Source organism: Caenorhabditis briggsae (genome assembly GCF_000004555.2).
Source record: "Caenorhabditis briggsae complete genome, chrI, whole genome shotgun sequence".
NCBI classification, from domain to species: domain Eukaryota; kingdom Metazoa; phylum Nematoda; class Chromadorea; order Rhabditida; family Rhabditidae; genus Caenorhabditis; species Caenorhabditis briggsae.
The window spans coordinates 12645630-12665189 of record NC_013489.2 but is presented as its reverse complement, the minus strand read 5'-3'; the positions used below and the strand labels follow the sequence as shown (position 1 = coordinate 12665189).

The 19560-nt window shown below is 35.6% G+C and overlaps 3 protein-coding genes across 3 annotated transcripts in view; 1 reads left to right on the top strand and 2 right to left on the bottom strand.

Annotated features, from left to right (window-relative positions):
- Positions 1–1478: 1478 nt before the first annotated feature.
- On the bottom strand, positions 1479–5259 carry CBG18805 (the record flags this gene model as incomplete). Its single annotated transcript, XM_002646378.2, has 8 exons — positions 1479–1862; positions 2143–2340; positions 3065–3367; positions 3420–3729; positions 4572–4788; positions 4834–4958; positions 5014–5099; positions 5146–5259. The coding sequence occupies 8 exons, from the start codon at positions 5257–5259 to the stop codon at positions 1479–1481; spliced, it is 1737 nt and encodes a 578-aa protein (XP_002646424.2).
- Positions 5260–6178: 919 nt separating this feature from the next.
- CBG18804 lies at positions 6179–8992 on the top strand (the record flags this gene model as incomplete). The annotated part of the gene is made up of 8 exons (XM_045241368.1): positions 6179–6244; positions 6328–6507; positions 6708–6925; positions 7253–7357; positions 7470–7573; positions 7719–7896; positions 8394–8496; positions 8906–8992. 8 exons carry the CDS (start codon positions 6179–6181, stop codon positions 8990–8992), a joined length of 1041 nt encoding a protein of 346 aa, XP_045096583.1.
- A 7508-nt stretch (positions 8993–16500) lies between these two features.
- Cbr-pry-1 overlaps positions 16501–19560 on the bottom strand; it is a gene marked incomplete at both ends in the record, with an annotated part of 9094 nt that continues 6034 nt past the window's right edge. The window contains 4 exons of the mRNA XM_045241367.1: positions 16501–16527; positions 16577–16667; positions 18051–18150; positions 18214–18735. Coding sequence (XP_045096582.1) covers positions 16501–16527; positions 16577–16667; positions 18051–18150; positions 18214–18735 — 740 coding nt within the window. The remainder of the gene's footprint in view (positions 16528–16576; positions 16668–18050; positions 18151–18213; positions 18736–19560) is intronic.

The window sequence follows — 19560 nt, the reverse complement described above, 5'->3', positions numbered from 1 at the left end:
CCTATTTTGGGATTTCGTCAAATTCCAGATTTTGAAAAAACATTCTGAAATTTTCGGTTTTTTTATATTTCTACTAGATTTTTGGGATTTTCTTTTCCGCCCCTTTTTTGCCACTTTTCTGTCCAATCTGTCCCTTTTTTTGTGTGTTTTTAATCTGAAAATGATTTTTTTTTTCGAATAAAAATGTGATAATTCAGAAATTCAGAAACTCAGAAAGTGAAAACGAAAATTCGAAAATCCGAAGAAACAAGAACTTCATATATTCGGAAACTAATAAAAAAATCAACAAAAAATTTGAATTTTAGAGAAAAAAAAAGTTATGGCCTGACATTTTTTGAAAGGTGGCCTAGAAACACGAAAAAAGAGAATCCGGAAAAAAAAACGATTAACAGTCCATTAGACGCAAAAAAGGTGGACTCCCAAAAAGTGGGCGGAGCCTAAACCGGATGGGCCATCTGTCAGTAAGTGACTCCAGTTATTAGGATCAAACTGAGCAATTGTACAGGTGATTCCGGAAGAAATGCAGGCATGGCAAAATGGGGGTAAATATGGTGAGGTGTCCGAGAATTCTGAATTTTGTGGCCTAGAAATTCGAGAATGATGACCTAGAAAACCAAACCATTGGTGGCCTAGAAATTTCTCAAGGTCATCGTTTTTGGATTTCTAGGCCCTGAAATTTGGGTTCCCTATGTTATTTTCAAATGCTTGAGTTTCTAGATTTTAGAAATTTTTGAATGTTTCAAAATCTCACATTTTCAAAAATTTAAAAATTCAAAATTTCTGAATTTTGGAATTTCTGAATTTCCGAATTTTCCAAATGCAATGTTTTTCGACAAAAAATTTTGAAAAATTCAAAAGTTCTAGAAGTTTTGAAGGTATAGTAATTCAAAAAGTACAGTAATCCAAAAAGTACAGTAATCCAAAAGTAGCCTAGTAACAGTTACAGTAGTCCTAGAAGAACTGAAGATGAACTCAAAAAAGATACCGTACTCTCATCACTACAATAGTTCTACAGTAACTTATGAAAGCTACAGTAATTCAGAAAAACCACAGTAACCCCAAAAGTGAAAACTTTCAAAAAAATTCAAGTAAAAAGGTTGTGAAATTCCAAAAGTTGAATTTTCAAAAAAATTTTTACTTTTCGTAATTTTCGATTTCCAGAAAATTCGGAAAAAATTGAAAGAGTCCAAATTTCTGAATTTCTGACTCTCTTGAATTTTCAAATTTCCAACTTTCTGAATATCTGAATTTCAGAATCTCAAAATTTCAGAATCTCAGAATTTCGGAATCTCAGAATAAGAGAATCTCAGAAGTTTAGAATTTCAGTATCTCAAAATCTCAAATGTTCAAAATTTCTGAATCTCCGAATTTCTCACATTCAATGTTTTTGACACAAATTTTTGATAAATTCACATCAAATTTACTTTTATTCATCTAGAAAAGTTCACTAATTTTGTTGACTTCAGGATCGTTTGAATTCAGTTATTGCTCATCTCAGCACTTCTAACCGACACCTCTGCACTCTTTCCAGTCGTAGTTTCAGCACTTTTCTGGCTCATTTCGGATTCCGAGTTCTCTGTGGACCCAACGGCCATTGCCATTTCCTTCAACTTTTTCCGCTGAATTTTTCCAGATGGCAATTTTGGAATCACATCAATGAACTCGTAGGAATCAATCCATTTGTATGAGGAGAGCTTCTGACGGACAAAGTCAGTAAGCTCGGCTTCGGTCAGTGTGTGATCTTTTTTGACGACGTAGGCTTTTGGGGATTCGCCTTTCTGATCGTCTGGGATTCCGATAACTGCGCAGTCCTTGACTTTTGGATGGAGAAGAAGGACGTCTTCGATTTCAACGGGTGGGACCTCAAATTTTAAATTTCGAATAGGTGTGTTTCATATCAAATCGTAGGCAATTTTAAAATCTACATTTTACATTTTAAATCTTTTAAAAGTATTAAATTTGAAGGAAGTTACGCCTCTTTGAAAACGTTTAACTCGGAAATTTGGAAAAAAAAATGGGCATAGATTCTTATTTAGCTCATAACTCTCTTCAAACTTAACATTTTAAATTAATGTAAAAAGTAAAATGCAACCTTTGAAATTTGCTACAAAATAATAAGAAATATGACTATCAACTACAAACCTGCATTCCATTAACTTTAATCAACTCCTTGATTCTCCCAGTCACATGAATACGTCCTTTGGCATCGATGGATCCCAAATCTCCAGTTTTTAGGAAACCATCAGAATCGATGATTTCAACTTCTTCCTTCTTCAAGTATCCCTTCATTACAGTCGGCCCACGGAAACACAACTGACCCACGGTGTCGATTTTTGTGATCTGAATTGATAATAAAAAAGTTGTTTGTTAATAAAAAAGTTGTTTGTTTTTTCCATTTTTCAAAATTGTAGAATTTCAATTTTGAGCCGAGCTATAACTGTTTGAATGGGGTGGCCGAGAAATTTCGATGTCTGGGTTTTCTAGGCCACCGTCTTTCATCAGATTTTGTGATTGTTTTATTGAAAAGCTCAATACACGTTTTTTTTTCATTTTCAGAATTGAAAAATCTCAACTTTGAGCCAAGTTCCGAGCGTTTGAAAATGATGACCTAGAAATTGCAATTTCTAAGTTGATGGCCTAGAATTTTCGATTAATGGGTTTTCTAGGGCACTATCTCAATAAAAATTAAATAGCAGTTTTGTTGAATAGCTCAAGTCACGTTTTTTCCACTTTTCAAATTTCAAAAATCTAAATTTTCAGCCGAGTTACGACCGTTTGAAAGTGATGGCCTAGAAATTGGAAATTCTAGGCCACTGGTTACAAACGGCTATAACTGAGCTAAAAATTGAGCGATTTTAGTTTTTAAAAGTGTTACAGAAAGCGCTGATTCAGCACTATTAGATAATGTAAAATAATAATTTTTGAAACCGCATGGTGGCCTAGAAATCGCATTTTCTAGGCCACCGGTTGCAAACGGCCATAACTCGGCGTAAAGTTGGTCAATTTGAGTTTTTAAAAGTGTTTGAAAAGTGCAGATTTAACACTAGAGCTGAAAAACACAAACCTCCTTATTATCCTTATCCAAAATCTTCAACTCATACGTTGGTCCCAAACTTCCAACCGTCTCAAAACAATCTCCATTTTCCAGTTTGGGGAACGTCGTGAATTGGACCATCTCAGTCATACCGTATGCCTGACAAAGCCAGGCGTTCGGGAAGCGTTTTTTCACTTCTTCGCACAACTGTTTTCCGGCAGTTGCTCCAGCGGAAAGAATCACTTTCAGGAATGGGGCAATGTTGAAAATCGGAACCATAACGTCTTTGGCAAGGAAAATGAGCATTGGAGGGACCAGCCACGCCAGTTTCACCTAGGAAATTTAGATTTTGAGATATTATAAATGCCAGATTTTTGGTTCAAACCTTATAAAACTTGATACGATTTAGCATAACAATCGTATCAAACTTCTTAAAAACCAATCCAGTCATTCCGAGCAAAATCGACTCGAGCATTGTATTGAGCCCATAGGCATGGTACCATGGCAACAACAGAAGCACATGCTCCTTTTGCCACGTGGCTTTCTCTTTTCCAAACATTGCCGGACCAATTTCAGTTTGCAAATGGTTGACGGCAATGTCCAACATCGCGGAAATGTTGTGATGTGTCAATTGACACCCTTTGGGACGGCCAGTGGTTCCAGATGAGTAGGGGAGGAGGGCAATTGAGTCGGGGCTGAAATTTAGAGTTTTGAATTTGGTGATGGTTCAAAGTTTGAGCTTGTTATAGCAATTTTCAAAATTCTAATGGACCAACTTTGACCCAAGCTATGACACTTCGTCCGCTGGCCTAGGAATTGCAATTTCTAGGCCACCATGCATTTTCAACAATAATAATTTTAACATTGACATATTGCTCTAACTCAGAGGTTTTCCCAACACTTTCCAAAATTCAAATCAATCAACTTTGAACCAAGTTGTGGCCGTTTGTAACCAGTGGCCTAGAATTTGCAATTTCTAGGCCATCACATTCAAACGGCTGTAACTCGGCTGAAAATTTAGATTTTTTTAATCTGAAAACAGGAAAAGACGTGGCTTAGACTGTTAAACTAAATTATCACAATATCTCTTTTACGCGGGTGGCCTAGAAACTCCAAAAATTTAAATTTCTAGGCCATCAACTTCAAATACTCCTAACGCGGCTCAAAATCAACATTTTTCAGACACCTTTCCACATTATCAGTTTCCACATTATCAGTTATAGCTTTGACTCATGCTTATGATTGGAAAATCTCAAATCGGTAGATTCTGAGAAATGTTATGACCGTTTGTAACCGCTGGCCTAGAAAATGAAAATTCTAGGCCATCACTTTCAAACGGTTGTAACTCAGCTGAAAACTGAGATTTATCAAATTTAACATGTTAAAAAAACGCAACGTAAACCGCTCAATAGAATAGTGGCAATGTCCAATTTAAGCAGGTGGCCTAGAAAACCCAAAAATTGAAATTTCTAGGCCATCACCTTCAAATGCTCATAACTCGGCTCAAAATTAACATTTTCACAGTCGGAAAACTCACGAGACAACTACATTAATTGGTTGATCCGGTGTTTGTGTCAATTCCACAAAATCTAGAACATTCTCCGGAAATTCGCCTCTCAACGGAAAAGTTCGAAGACAAATGATTTTTCGAACTCCCGGACACTTGGCGGCTGCCCGACGGACACGTGCCAAACGGTCTTCGTCAGTGAAGACAATCGAGGTATTCGAGTCATTGAATTGGAGATGAAGCTCGTCTGAAAATGGCCTAGGATTTTTCTAGGCCAGCTTAGAAGACTTACAGTCTGTAAAAATCGCACTAGCATTTGACATAGCGCCTCCGCATTTCATCACAGCCAACATGGAGATTAGGAATTCCGGACAATTTGGAAAAGCTTGAGCAGCCACGTCTCCTGGCTTGAATCCCCTGCAAATTCGCTCTACTGAACTTTTCAAAACTTTCCAAAAAAAAAATGCCTTACAGCTTCACAAGCGCCGTTGCCAAGCTATTCACAGTCGGCTCCACGTCACGATAGAATTTCTTTTTCGTCGTTGTCTCCGCATCAATCTAAATTATCAATGGAGCGTGTTTGCGTACAGTGGGGCGCACTTACAAACACCACAGCGTCTTTATTGGCGACCGAATGGATTCGGCATGCCTGAAGAATACGCTCGTGTACCGGTGTGGTCGAGAGGTTCAGTGGAGCAGCTTTTGACACGAATACCATCTGAAAATGGGACAAATGCGCTCTAATGCGAATTTTCGAAAAATCCCTCTAAAAACTTACACTTTTCGGGAAAAATGCCTCGATGTCACTGGTGGATAAAGAATACTGAGGAGAGAATAGCTAATTTGCCACGGGGTTGGCTGGAAAGGGGCGGAGACTAGATGTGGCGTAGCCTAGATGTGGAATAGGAGAATAGGTCGCTACGTGAGGTTTGAGGCGCGGAATTTGGATTTTTGAAGGTTTTAGAGGTTGTAATCTAGATTAGCTTGAAAGTTAACTTTAGAGCGATCTCGTTTGAATGAGATAAAGATGCAATCTCGCTCCATTGATAAAAATCGAAAATTCGGGTTTTTGCGAACTTTCGCAAGTTTTTTCCAGTGAATAACTAATTGAAAGTGATTTTTGGTTTTTTTTAACCTATTTCAATGGTCTGAAAATGTAAAAATCTTGCTAATTTCCGGTTTTGTTAAATTTTTTAGCGTTTTTCCTGTTTCTTCGAAACTACTTGTATAAATTCATCTTTTTTCTGTGATTTTATATTGCTTATTATTTTTAGTATGTTTTGAAGTCTCTTTTTTTCAAAATTTTCTTTTTCCCTGATGAATGACTCTGAAATTCGCTTTTCTCTTCTTTTTTAATTCAAAATTCGCGCGCATTTACCTCCTTGCGAGAGAGTACACAGAATGAAGAGACGCAGACGACAAACAACAATTTTGTTTTTTGCCGATTTTTTTGTTTTTCAGCGTTTTTTCAGCCGTTTCTAGCTCAAAATTGCTCATTTTTCTTGGAAAAAAGTGCGAAAAAATCAGAAAATTACAGAGAAATGTGGAAAACACGGGTTTTACTTCGAAAAATCGCTGAAAAAGCGAAAATCGCCGAAAAACCGCCGCCACCCAGTTATATGCCGTCGGCAGCGTTTATGTATGCCAAAGTGAGACGTCCTGGACAAAAAAAGCACTTTGTGAAGGTCGCATCAGAGCTGGAGGTGCTGAAAATTTTTGAAATTCTGAAAATGAATTTTTTTTTTGAAAAATTTTAAAAATCTGAAAATCTGAAATTATTTTCCAGCTGCTGAAAGACGTCTATGGCGCTGAAACTCTGGAATCGCTGAAAATTAACGACGAAATTTGGGGCGTTTTAATGGAAATGGCATGGGATGAGCGCTACATTTATCTCATGGAAATAATGGATTTTCGTGAAAAAAATCGAGAAAAAAATCTGGAAAATTTGGCTGAAAATCGAGAGTTGGTGAGCATTTATTGGCTGAGAACGAGGGGGAAAATAGGATAAAAAATTAGAAAAAAATAACAATTTTTTGAAAAAAAAATTTTTTTTTGACTGAAAAATCTGATTTTCAGCTTGAAATTGTCTAAAAAATCGATTTTTTTTCCTGAAAAATGCACCAAAAAGCATCTGAAATCGCCAAAAAATAGCCCAAAAATTTTCAGATTTCCTCGCAAAATCTGAAACTCTGGAGCGCTGGAAATATGGTTTACGCTCGTCATTTCCACTCGTTAGTCGACATCTATGGACCCGAATTTCGACAAAAAATCGATAATTTCCATGGGAGGAATTTGCTGAAACAGGGCGAAAATCTCAAACATTTCATTGTGGATTGCAGATTTTTAAGGGATTTTTCAGTTAAAACGCAGGCGTTTTATACAAAGTTAGTGGTGAAAATACTGTGGAAATTGTCTAAAAATTTGGAAATTTCAAGAAAAATGAGCCTAAAAACTCAAAATTTTGAAAAAAATCGAAAAAAAAAATTTCAAAAATTTCGAAAATTTTTTCTTAACAAATTTTGATGGTTTTTGCGCTATTTTTTACTGAAATTTAGACAAAATTTGAAAAAATTGAAAAAAAATTTTTTTTCAAAAATTTTCAAAAACTTTTATAATCGATTTCTGATGTTTTGTAGACTGTTTGAGCTGAAAATTGATTGAAAATTAGTCTAAAAGTTGTCTGAAAATTCGAAAAATGTCTAAAATTCCAGCCAAATGCAATCGCTCCATGACGATAATTGGACATCTTCTACTCCATTTGAACTGAATTTTGTCAATTATCAAGCAGATCAGCAATTGAGCTCCATTGCTAAAAAGTTCGTTTTTCTTGAAAATTAAAAAAAAAACATTTCAAAAATAAAAAATTCAAAAAATTTTTTTTCCAATTTTTCAAAAAATTCAAATTTCCCGCCAAACCAATTCATCCAGAAACCTCCTCTTTCAATATGGACCTCCATCGATTTCGAATTTCAAACGACACCCGTTCGCGCCACAAATCACACCGAGACGAGTGGAATCAGTGGTGCCTAAAGGTGAATTTTATGCTAAAAATCGATTTTTCAGCACTTTCAGACCCCGATGAATCGTTTTTAGCTGAAATTTTCAGCCTAAAAATTATATTTTTTGACTTTTCTAAAAAAATTTTTTTTTCAAAAATTCTGAAAAAAAAATTTTCAGACCGCCTCCTGTACATCTCTCCACGTGCCACTCGTTTTCTGCCGGATACTGTACCTGCAGATCTAACTGGAGTTGTGATTTGCTTATCACAAGACGCATCACCAGCGACGAGCAGTCAGACGGCGTGTATTGCGGATCGAGTTCAACCATATCAGATTCCGTTCAAGCGAGTTATCAGGTAGGCCTGAAAATGGCCTGAAATAGGCCTGAGAATGAGCCTAGGTCTAGCCTGAAATCGGTTCAAAAAAGCCTGAAATGGCCTAAACTAGTTTTAAAGAAACCTGTAAATCACCTGAAATTATCTAAAATTGGCCTAGCATAGGCCTGAAAAGCCCCTCAGACAGGCCTAAAAATTTGGAAAAAATGAGGTCTGAAATATGCCTGAAAAAGCCTTAATTTGGCTCTAAATTGGCTCTGAAATGACCTAAACTAGTCAAAAATGACACGAAAATGGCCTAGAATGAGCCTAAAATGGCCCAAAATTAGCTTAAAACGGCCTAAAATGACCCCAAAATGACCTAGAAAATCCTAAAAATGGCTTAAAATGACTCAAAAACAGCCTACAATGACCGAAAAATAGCTCAAAATGACCCTAAAATGGCCTAAAATTGTCTAAAAATGACTTAAAATCAGCCTAAACAAGCCTAAAACCAGCCTAAAAAGGCCTATTTCCAGATCCACATCATTCCGCCCCGAACGTCTTCAATTATGGCAGCTGGCGCGCATCTTCCGCGGCTATTTTGCCGGCAACACCATCGACGTCAGTATCCGGATGAATGTGGGTTACTGTAGATGGCCTAGGAAAATCCTAGGCCACCGTTTTCTAGGCCACCATGTTATCTAAAGGTTTTCAGCTAGAAAACATGCTGAAAAAGTCGTCGAAATCGGAGAAAGGGACAACAGAGATGGATGAGAAAAACGAGGTACAGTAATCCAAAAAATTAGGATTATGGAAAATTTTTTTGAAAATTAAAAAAGATTTTTTTGAAAATTTTTAGAAATTAAAAAATTTTTTTTATTAAAAAAAAATTTTTTTTTGAAAATAAAACTTTTTTTCATTTTTTGAAAAATTTGAAAAAATTTTAAAAATAAAAAAATTTTTTTTTTTGAAAATTATAAAAAAATTTAATTTTTTTTTGAAATTTTTTGTAAAATTTCGAATATTTGAATTTTTTTCGATTTTTTAGGATAACAAATTCAATATTTTTATCGATTTTTTTTTTCGAATTTTCCGAATCAAAGCACCTTTCAAACGACCTTTGTATCCCCATTAAAAAGTATTAAAATCACTTCTCTCGTTTCTCTGTGTCTCTCCATTTCTCACACTCTCTCGCCTTTTTAGACATTTCGATCGGCAATGTATCAAATCAACAACTGTTTGAATCCAAGTGATAAAGAGGAGACATTTTCAATGGATAAGAGGAAAAGAAGAATGAGCAATCAGTCTTCTCATCCACCCTCACCCCTAGACTCGTCCTCTCCGAGCAGCAGTTATCCATTGAGACGGAGGGACCAGTGGAAATAGGATTTTTCAATTTTTTTTTCAAAAATTTTGAAATTTCTAAATTTTTGATTTTTGTAGTTTTTGTAGTTTTTTTTAATGCATTTTCTTGACTTTTATTGTTGATTTTCGTTGAATATAAAACAATAAAAAATTTTTTGAAAATTTTGAAAATTTTTCGATTTTCAAAATTCATAAACTAATGAATAATTTGGAATTCTAGGGATGTTACATATTTCGAAAATTCTGAATTATCCGAATTTCAAAGTTTCTTAAATTCCGTCTCCGCGTCACTTCGAAACCGCGAAATTTCGAAACCACCAAATTTTTCTGGTTTCGAAGTGTCGCGGTTTCGAAATGACTGGTTTCGAAATGACTGGTTTCGAAATGACTGGTTGCGAAATGACTGATTTCGAAATGACTGGTTTTCGAAGTGTCGCGGTTTCAAACTGACTGGTTTCAAACTGACTGGTTTCAAAATTACTGGTTTCGAAGTGACTAGTTTCGAAGTGTCGCGGTTTCGAACTAACTGGTTTCGAAATGACTGGTTTCGAAGTGTCTCGGTTTCAAACTGACTGGTTTCGAAGTGACGCGGTTTCGAACTGATTGGTTTCGAAATGACTGGTTTGAAATGACTGGTTTCGAAGTGTCTCGGTTCTAAATGACTGGTTTCGAAATATCCGGTTTTGAAGTGTCACATAGTTTCGAAATAACCGATTTCGAAGTGTCGCGGTTTCAAACTGACTGGTTTCAAAATGACTGGTTTAGAAATGACTGGTTTCGAAATGACTGGTTTCTAAATTACTGGTTTCGAAATGACTGGTTTCTAAATTACTGGTTTCGAAGTGTCTCGGTTCGAAATGACTGGTTTCGAAATATCCGGTTTTGAAGTGTCACATAGTTTCGAAATAACCGATTTCGAAGTGTCGCGGTTTCAAACTGACTGGTTTCGAAATGACTGGTTTCGAAATGACTGGTTTCGAAATGACTGGTTTTGAAATGACTGGTTTCGAAGTGTCTCGGTTCGAAATGACTGGTTTCGAAATATCCGGTTTTGAAGTGTCACATAGTTTCGAATAAACCGATTTCGAAGTGTGTCGGTTTCGAAATGACTGGTTTCGAAATAACTGGTTTCAGAACGACTGGTTTCAAAATGTCGCGTTTCAAACTGACTGGTTTCGAAGTGACGCGGTTCCGAACTGACTGGTTTCAAAATGACTGGTTTAGAAATGACTGGTTTCGAAATGACTGGTTTGAAATGACTGGTTTCGAAGTGTCTCGGTTCGAAATGACTGGTTTCGAAATAACTGGTTTCAGAACGACTGGTTTCGAAATGTCGCGGTTTCAAACTGACTGGTTTCGAAGTGACGCGGTTTCGAACTGACTGGTTTCGAAATGACTGGTTTGAAATGACTGGTTTCGAAGTGTCTCGGTTCGAAATGACTGGTTTCGAAATATCCGGTTTTGAAGTGTCACATAGTTTCGAAATAACCGATTTCGAAGTGTCGCGGAGCCAAAATTTTGTAAATAAGATTTTTTTTGAAATTTGAAATGCGGTTTCGAAGTGACGCGGAGCCTAAATTTTGAAAATTTGATTGTTTTTTTTTTTGAAATTTCGAAAACTTTGAATTCATCAAAATCCTCTTTCTAAACTTCCTGAATATCGAATTTATGAAATTTAACAATTTTCATGATTAAACTGAAAGAATTCAATAATGATTCTAAAATTTCAAATTTCCTGGAGTTCCAGGAATTTAGATTCTTTGAATTTTAATAGTTTCTGAAATTCTTTTTTTTTTAATGAAATATCTCGAAAAAAATTTCAAATTTCCCAAAAAAAAGTGATTCCCAGTGATTTTTTTCTTTGTAAATTTCTCAAAAATCCTTTTTTTTGTACCGAATTTCGAATTTCCCCCAAAAAAAAAGTCTAGAATTTTCTTTTCCAGTGGTGATTTTCAAAAATCCTTCTCCTTCTTTTTCCCTTTTTCTTCTTCTTCTTCTTCTAAAAATTGAACAATGGTGTGGTGGTCTCTGCCTAACGATCACTCATTGTGGTGCCATTCCATCAGAGACCTCTCACAGGAAAAATTTGACTTTCTTCTTCTTCTTCTTCTTCTTCTTCTTCTTCTTCTTCTTCTTCTTCTTCTTCTTCTTCTTCTTCTTCTTCTTTTTCTTCTTCTTTTTTCTCGAAAAAAGAAAATGAAATTGAAAAAAAAGAGAGAGAAGAAAGTGTCACAACACATTTGATGAATTAATCCTGGTCTCTCTTGGTCCTTTTTTTTTGGTTTTTTTTACTCTGAAATCAATTTTTTAGCTCTTTTCATTGACCCTGAATTTGAAAAAAAATGACCAGAAATGCTTTTTTAAATTCTTGAAAAGCTCGAAAAATAGGCCCAAAATTGACAGTTTTAGAAAAAAGTCGCAATTTTTTGACTACTGTAAACACTGATGAAACACCACCCGAATCAACAAATTTGAGCTCATTTATCTCATTTCCTGTGAGAGATATCAAAATGTGATCAACTAATAAAATGTTGCTGAAATCATGAAATTCAGAAATTCAGAAATTCCAAAATTCAGAAATTCAGAAATTCAGTAATACAGAAATTCAGAAATTCAGAAATTCCAAAATTCCGTAATTGAGAAATTGAGAAATTGAGAAATTCAGAAATTCAGAAATTCAGAAATTCAGAAATTCAGAAATTCAGAAATTCAGAAATTCAGAAATACAGAAATTCAGAAATTCAGAAATTCAGAAATTCAGTAATACAGAAATTCAGAAATTCAGAAATTCAGTAATACAGAAATTCAGAAATTCAGAAATTCCAAAATTCCGAAATTGAGAAATTCAGAAATTGAGAAATTGAGAAATTGAGAAATTCAGAAATTCAGAAATTCGAAAATTCCAAAATTCAGAAGTTCCAAAATTCAGAAATTCAGAAATTCAGAAATTCAGAAATTCAGAAATTCAGAAATTCAGAAATTCAGAAATTCAGAAATTCAGAAATTCAGAAATTCAGAAATTCGGAAATTCAGAAATTCAGAAATTCGGAAATTCAGAAATTCAGAAATTCAGAAATTCAAACACTATAATAAAACGTCATCCGAATCTTTGAGTTTGAGCTCATTTATCTCATTTCCTGTAAGAGATATCAAAAAGTTGTCAACTGATAAAATGTTGCTAAAATCATGATGAACAATAAAATGATGAAATCATGATGAAGTTGACAACTTTTTGATATCTTTCAAAAGAAGTGAGATATATAGGCTCAAAATGGACGGTCCGGGTGGCGTTCTATTAGAGTGTTTACGGTATCTACAGAAGCACATTGTTGTTACCCAATTTTTCTGAAATTTTTCAAAAATAAAGTTCAAATCTAGAGTTACAGTTTTGTAGTTGACAACTTTTTTGTAAAATCACTTTTTGAAGAAATACGGTACCCAGCAATTTTTTGGCGGGAAATTCATTTTTTTTTCAAAATTTCTCTTCTCCCAAAAGCCCTTATCTAGCAAGGAAAAAACACTTTCACTCAAAATTAGCATAATGTATCCGATTACCTATATTCCTCATGAATAAACAATGAGAACAAATTTCAGTGAAGAGGAAAACAAGGATTCTTGGATAGCTGTAGTCATGTACAACCTGGATTGGTGCTCATTTTGAAGCTCTGGACCAGACAAAAATTTTGATATAGGTTTTTAAAAAATTCGTCCAAAACTGGCCAAGTTGTGGTCCCAACAAGACAGCGTAGGGTCATAAACCATGGAGCTGGAGTCATTTACCGTGTAGCTAGGGTCATATTCCATGTAACTGGGATCGTATACCATGTAGCTGATGCCATAGACCACGAAGCTCAACTAGCTTCTCTCTCTCTCTCTCTCTCTCTCTCTTTTTTTTTTCATAACTAATAATTCAAAATTCTAATTCATCATCGTCAACTTCTTCACCACAAACCCCTTCTTTTCAACGACTTCGCTTTTTTTAGTGAAAAAAAAACGACGTAGCTAATTTCCATAGTATATCTTTAGTATTCATCTTTTTCCCCTTAGTGAGAGAGATTCTCAATGAGAAAGGAAGAGAAGATTCTTCTAGAATAATTAATTTTTGCTCCATCGTTGGTTGTTGGTTTAGACAAGTGTAGAGACCTTATTAGAGTTAAATTTGAAAAAAAAATTTGGCGCGATTTTGAATATCACATTTTGGACCAAAATTGGCCAAGTTATGGCCCAAAAAGCCAAAAAACAAAATTTTCGAAAGCATGTCTTGTTTATACTCATTTTAAAGCTTTTAAAACCACAAATATTTTGATGAAATTCACTTCAAATTCGGACCAAAATAGGCCAAATTATGGCCGAAAAGGTCAAAAATGACAATTTTCCAAAGTATGTCTTGTTTATACTTATTTTGAAGCTCTCAACAAGACAAATATTTTCATGTAGTTCATTTGTAATTTGGATTGAAACTAGCCTAATTATGGCTCAATCCATTTTAGGCAGAAAATCTAAAATTTTCCAAGTATGTCATGTTTATACTCATTTTAAAGCATTTGACAAGGCAATTGTTTTTTTATGTAGTACGTTTTTCATTTGGACCAAAATAAGGCTAGTTGTGGCTCAAAAAGGCAAAAAATTGAAATTTTTCTAAAGTATGCCTTGTTCATACTCATTTTGAAGCCTTAAAAAAATATTTTGATGAAATTAATTTCAATTTTAAACCAAAATGGAGCGAGTTATGGCCCAAACCAGTTTTAGGTAAAAAATCGAAAAATTTGCAAGTATGCCTTGTTTATACTTATTTTAAAGCTCTAGACAAAACAAACATTCTGATGTATTTTTTTTCAAATTTGGACTAAAACTGGCCTAATTAACAAAACATTTTAGGCCGAAAATCAAAAAATTGAAAGTATGCCTTGTTTATGCTCATCTTGAAGCTCTAAACAAAACAAATATTTTTGTGTAGTTTTTTTTTAAATTTGATTTGAATAAAAATTGGCCGAGTTATGGCGTAAACAATTTTAGGCGAAAAAACGAAATTTCAAAACTAGGTCGTGTTTATACTCATTTTGAAGCCCAAAAACCACCAAACTCAAACATTTTATAGAAAATTCATTTCGACTAAAAGTAACGGAAATTTGAACTATTTTTAGTTTTAGAACCTTTTGAAATCGATATTTCTCCCAAAATCCAGACTTTTTGCCTCCCGTCACTTCTCTATTCAACTGCAAATAATCGGGGACCTTTTTTCTTTTCACTTTTCTCCTTTCTTTAAAGCTGCTCATCCAACCGACACTTAATTTCTTCTCTTTTTTCGCCATTTTCCACTTTTTTCTGACTTTTTTTGGCCATTTCCGGAGCTCCTGATTTCCAGAATTTTCTTAAAAGTTTTCTTGACCAAAAATTATTTTTTTTTCCGACTTTTTCTAGATATTTCCAGATTTGGGACAAAAATAACATTCTTGAGTGCCAATCATTTTGACACCTCCCCCAGACACCCCAAAAGCAACAGTTGGTGTTATTATTTTTTATGATTGATTGATAGGTATAAAAACCTGCGAAAAATGGGTTCTCCTTCATATTTCACAAATTTCCCGCTTTTCAAAACCCTTAAGACTTTCAAAGTTTTCAGAACAATGCATGGATGAGAACATTGAAAATCAGTCGTTTTTCGGCACGTGGACACGTGAACAAGTCGTCTCCTATGTTAGGTAAGTGCGCTCTGTTGGACTTGACACATTGATTTTTGAATTTGACGCGTTGAGTGCTTCAAAATGACTATAAACAAGACATACCTTTGAAAAATTAGAAATTTGGCCTCAAACGGTCTAAATTAGTTTTTGGGCCGTAACTCGACCAATTGATAGTCTAAGGTCAAAAATTGTTCGATAATTTTATTTGGCTTGTCTTGCGCTTTAAAATGAGTATAAACAAGGCATACTTTTCAGAATTTCGATTTTCGACCTAAATTTGGCCTAAATCCGTTTTCGGACCATAAATCGACCAATTTTAGTCTGATTTAAAAATGTTTTTTACACAATTGTATTTGGTTTATTTTGCGCTTTGAAATAAGCAAAACCAAGGCATACTTTGAAATTTTGATTTTTGATCTAAATTCGGGCCCAAACTGACCTAAAAACGGCAAAAACCAAAATCGGCAAAAGTATGTCGTGTTTATACTTATTTTTAAACGCGAAACACAATACGCATTTTACTGTTAACTTTTCCTGTTTTGAACAAAGAACAGTCGAGTTACGGTCCAAATTGTTTTGTCCCAAAACCAGTTTTCGGACCAAAACTCGGCCAATTTCAGTCTAACGTTACAAATTGGTTGATTACTGTATCGGGCTTGTTTTGCGTTTTAAAATAAGTGTAAACATGGCAGGTTTTTGTCTAATTTGATTTTTGGCCAAAATTTGAGCCCGAACTGGCCTAAATACGGCAAGAATCAAATTCAGCAAACGTATGTCTTGTTTATACTAATTTGGAAGCGCATAATGAATCAACCAGTTCTTCGTTAAAAAATTTTGATTTTGACCGAAAACAGTCGAGTGATAGCCCAAATTGTTTTGGGCCGAAACTGGCCAAAAAAGGTCAAAAATCAAATTCAGCGGAAGTATGTCGTGCTTATACTTATTTTGAAGTTCTAAACAAGGCAAACGTTTTTGGGTAGTTTTTATAAGTGTTGGACCGAAATTGACCAAGTTATGGACCAAACCAATTTTGACGAAAAATGAAATTTTTTCCAAAACAGGTCATGATTATACTCATTTTATAGCTCATAACAGAACAAGTACGTTAATGCTACTTATTCCAAATTTGGACAAAAAATGGCCAAGTTTTGGTCCAAACCAATTTTAGGTCAAAAATGAAAGTTCCCAAAAAAAGGTCATGTTTATACTCATTTCAAAGCTCTCAGCGCGCCAAATTCAGAAATCTATATCCCAATTTTTTCAGCTTCGCCTACGTGATTATCTCAATCCTAATGGTTCTGCTCTGGTCCATGTATCTCTGTATCGACGGTCGACGAAATCCCAAAAAAGACACCCGTGTCATCCATATGCTCGCTCAGAACGCCTTCTTCCGATCAGTTCCTTGATATCGATTTATTGATTTTTTTTCCCCTGATCTCGGCAACACTAATTGCATCTCGAATTTCTCACTTTTTTTTCGAATTCCATAAAAATATTTTTTTAATGAAAAAATCATTTTATTAGAACACGAATTTGTGAATTTGTATAGAATTTGTATGAAAAACCAGTAAAAGTTGAATTATAAAAATGAAATTTAGCGAATCTCGGCAGCAATTCTTCCCTGAAAAATTTGAATTTTCAAAAAAATTTCAAAAAAAAAAAGCAATTACCTCAAAAACTGGCAAAAGTGTGTGCTCATCGCGGACCAGGAGCAGCTGGAAGGGTGCCGAGCCGTCTTCACAGTCGGTTTTGAAGAATAATCTGAAAACAAAGAGCATAAACTTGAGCTATGAAAAATTTGAAGCGATTCGGAGCATTTTGAGCACAGTTATAGGAGTTTGAAAGTTTCGGCGGTGTAGCTGCTCGATTAAAATCACATAACTTTTTAAACAATTGAGCTAGAAACTTCAAATTTGGTGAGATTATAAAATAAGATATTTTCTAAATGTGCTCGAAATTTGAGCTCAAACAGGACTTTGAACCAAATTACAGCGTTTTGAAAAATTCTCAATGGAGCGCGGTTGTATCGGTCCATCTTCTAAGTGTCATATCTTGGTTCATGATGAAGGTAGGGTTTTGTAGGTTGGCTATCTTGTAGCTGATCACATTTAACATTTGAGTCTTCGTTTTCAGAAGATGCGGATGCGTTGCGGTTGCGTCGCAGAGTTCAAAAATTGCGACCGCTTGGCGCGGCTCGGTTAAAAGCTTAGAAACTTACTTCATAATTGAGCTAAGAACTTCAAATTTGCAGACAAAAGGAAATATTATATTTTCTAACTATTGACAAAATTTGAGCTCAAACGGATAATTGTAAAATAAGTTACAGTGTTTTGAAAAAATTACAGTAGAGCGCGCTTGCATCGCTCCAACTATAAAGCGACAAATCTTGGTTTCTGATGAAAGTAACGTTTTGTAACTTGGCCAGTGTGTAACTAGTGACAATTTAAATTCAATGTCAAATTTTCAAAAAATGCCGATGCGCTGCGGTTGCGTCGCGGAATTCAAAAAACTTTAGGAGTTTGAAGACGTCGTCTGCGTATTGCGGCTCGGTTAAAGGCGCATAACGTTTTTCAAAATCAAGCTAAAAGCTTGAAAATTGGCAAAAACATGAAGTAATACGTTTTCTAACGATACCAAAAATTTGAGCAAAAACGAACAATTTTGAACCAAGTTACAGCTCTTCAAAAATTCTCTGTGGAGCGCGGTTGCATTTCTCAAAATTTTAAGACTCATATCTTGGTTCCTGATAAAGGTAGCGTTCTGTAACTTAGCCAAGATGTAGCTAGTGATATTTAAAATTGGATTTCAAATTTTCAAGAGATCCCCATGCGTTGCGGTTGCGTAGCGGTTGTGTTGTTGCCACTTTATCGTCTCATACCGCATTACTTTTATAAGCCCATCTAAACTTTGAGCTCAGTTAACGCGATTCCTGTGAAGGTTATCAAAAGTTTGTCAACTAGTAAAATCTTTATCATAACATCACCAATATTTTATCAGTTGACAGTTTTTTGATATCTCTTATAGGAACCTAGATAATTAAGCTCAAAGTTGACGATTTTGAAAGGCTTCTATTACTGGAAATACTGTAGCTCCGCCCATTTTTCCTCAATTGAGCTCAAACTTTAGATTTAAAAAAAAACTCACTGTTGTCCTCCAGTTGGCAGTGCAAAGTGTCTTTTGAATTCCGCTAGTGTCATTGGTCCATCATATGGGACATGAGTGACAACTGGGATTTTGTCGGAGCCTGGAAAACTAGGTCATAAAATGGAAAACTAGGCCACCCCTTTGGAAGGCTAGACCAACTCACCAACATAACTAAGAGTAATCAAATTTGAAAGACTCTTTCCAATCTTATGATGCTTCCTTGGTGTCGTTAAACTATTACTCATCATTGAATGATGATTCGGCAACGATTTGCGATGTCTCTTCTCTTTGTAATCCAACGATGACGTGGCAGAGAATGCAGATGGAGCCATGGATCCGATTCCCGAGGAATCATACATTTGGCTTGATTTACTGGATCCTGGAGCCCCTGCGAATCCTTTGAGCATTGGAGATGGAGCGAAGGAATCACGCGAAAATGTGGAGGAAGCAGAGGAATAGGAGGGTCCAGGGACACACATTGATTGGGACATTAGACTACGATTGGTGTCGATTTGATGATGACGTGGATACTGATTTCTGGAGAGGGAAATATCCAAGGGGTACTCTTTGGAAGTACGACGGGGTGGCCGGATGGTGTTGTGATGGATGGAGTGGTGGTGGAGATGGGAGGAGATGAGGCCACGTGGAGAATCGCGAGGTGGTGGTGGAGCTGGAGAGAAAGTTGCTGAAAACGATGATTTTGAGATTCTGGAGGATGCTGGGATTCCAGGATCCTAGGGTCATAGGATTTCAAGATTTCCAGAACCTGATATACTGAGATTCTGAGATTCTGAGATTCTGAGATTCTGAGATTCTGAGATTCTGAGATTCTGGAGGATGCTGGGATTCCAGGATCCTATGGTCATAGGATTTCAAGATTTCCAGAATCTGATATTCTGAGATTCTGAGATCCTGAGATTCTGAGATTCTGAGATTCTGAGATTCTGAGATTCTGAGATTCTGAGATTCTGAGATTCTGAGATTCTGAGATTCTGGAGGATGCTGGGATTCCAGGATCCTATGGTCATAGGATTTCAAGATTTCCAGAATCTGATATTCTGAGATTCTGAGATCCTGAGATTCTGAGATTCTGAGATTCTGAGATTCTGAGATTCTGAGATTCTGAGATTCTGACATTCTGAGATTCTGAGATTCTGGAGGACGCCGGGATTCCAGGATCCTATGGTCACAGGATCTCAAGATCTCCAGAATCTGATATTCTGAGATTCTGAGATTCTGAGATTCTGAAATTCTGAGATCCTGAGATTCTGAGATTCTGAGATTCTGAGTTGCCGAGATTCTGATATTCTGATATTCTGAGATTCTGAAATTCCGAGATTCTGAGATTCTGAGATTCTGAGATTCTGAGATTCTGAGATTCTGAGATTCTGAGATTCTGAGATTCTGAGATTCTGAGATTCTGAGATTCTGAGATTCTGAGATTCTGAGATTCTGAGATTCTGAGATTCTGAGATTCTGAGATTCTGAGATTCTGAGATTCTGAGATTCC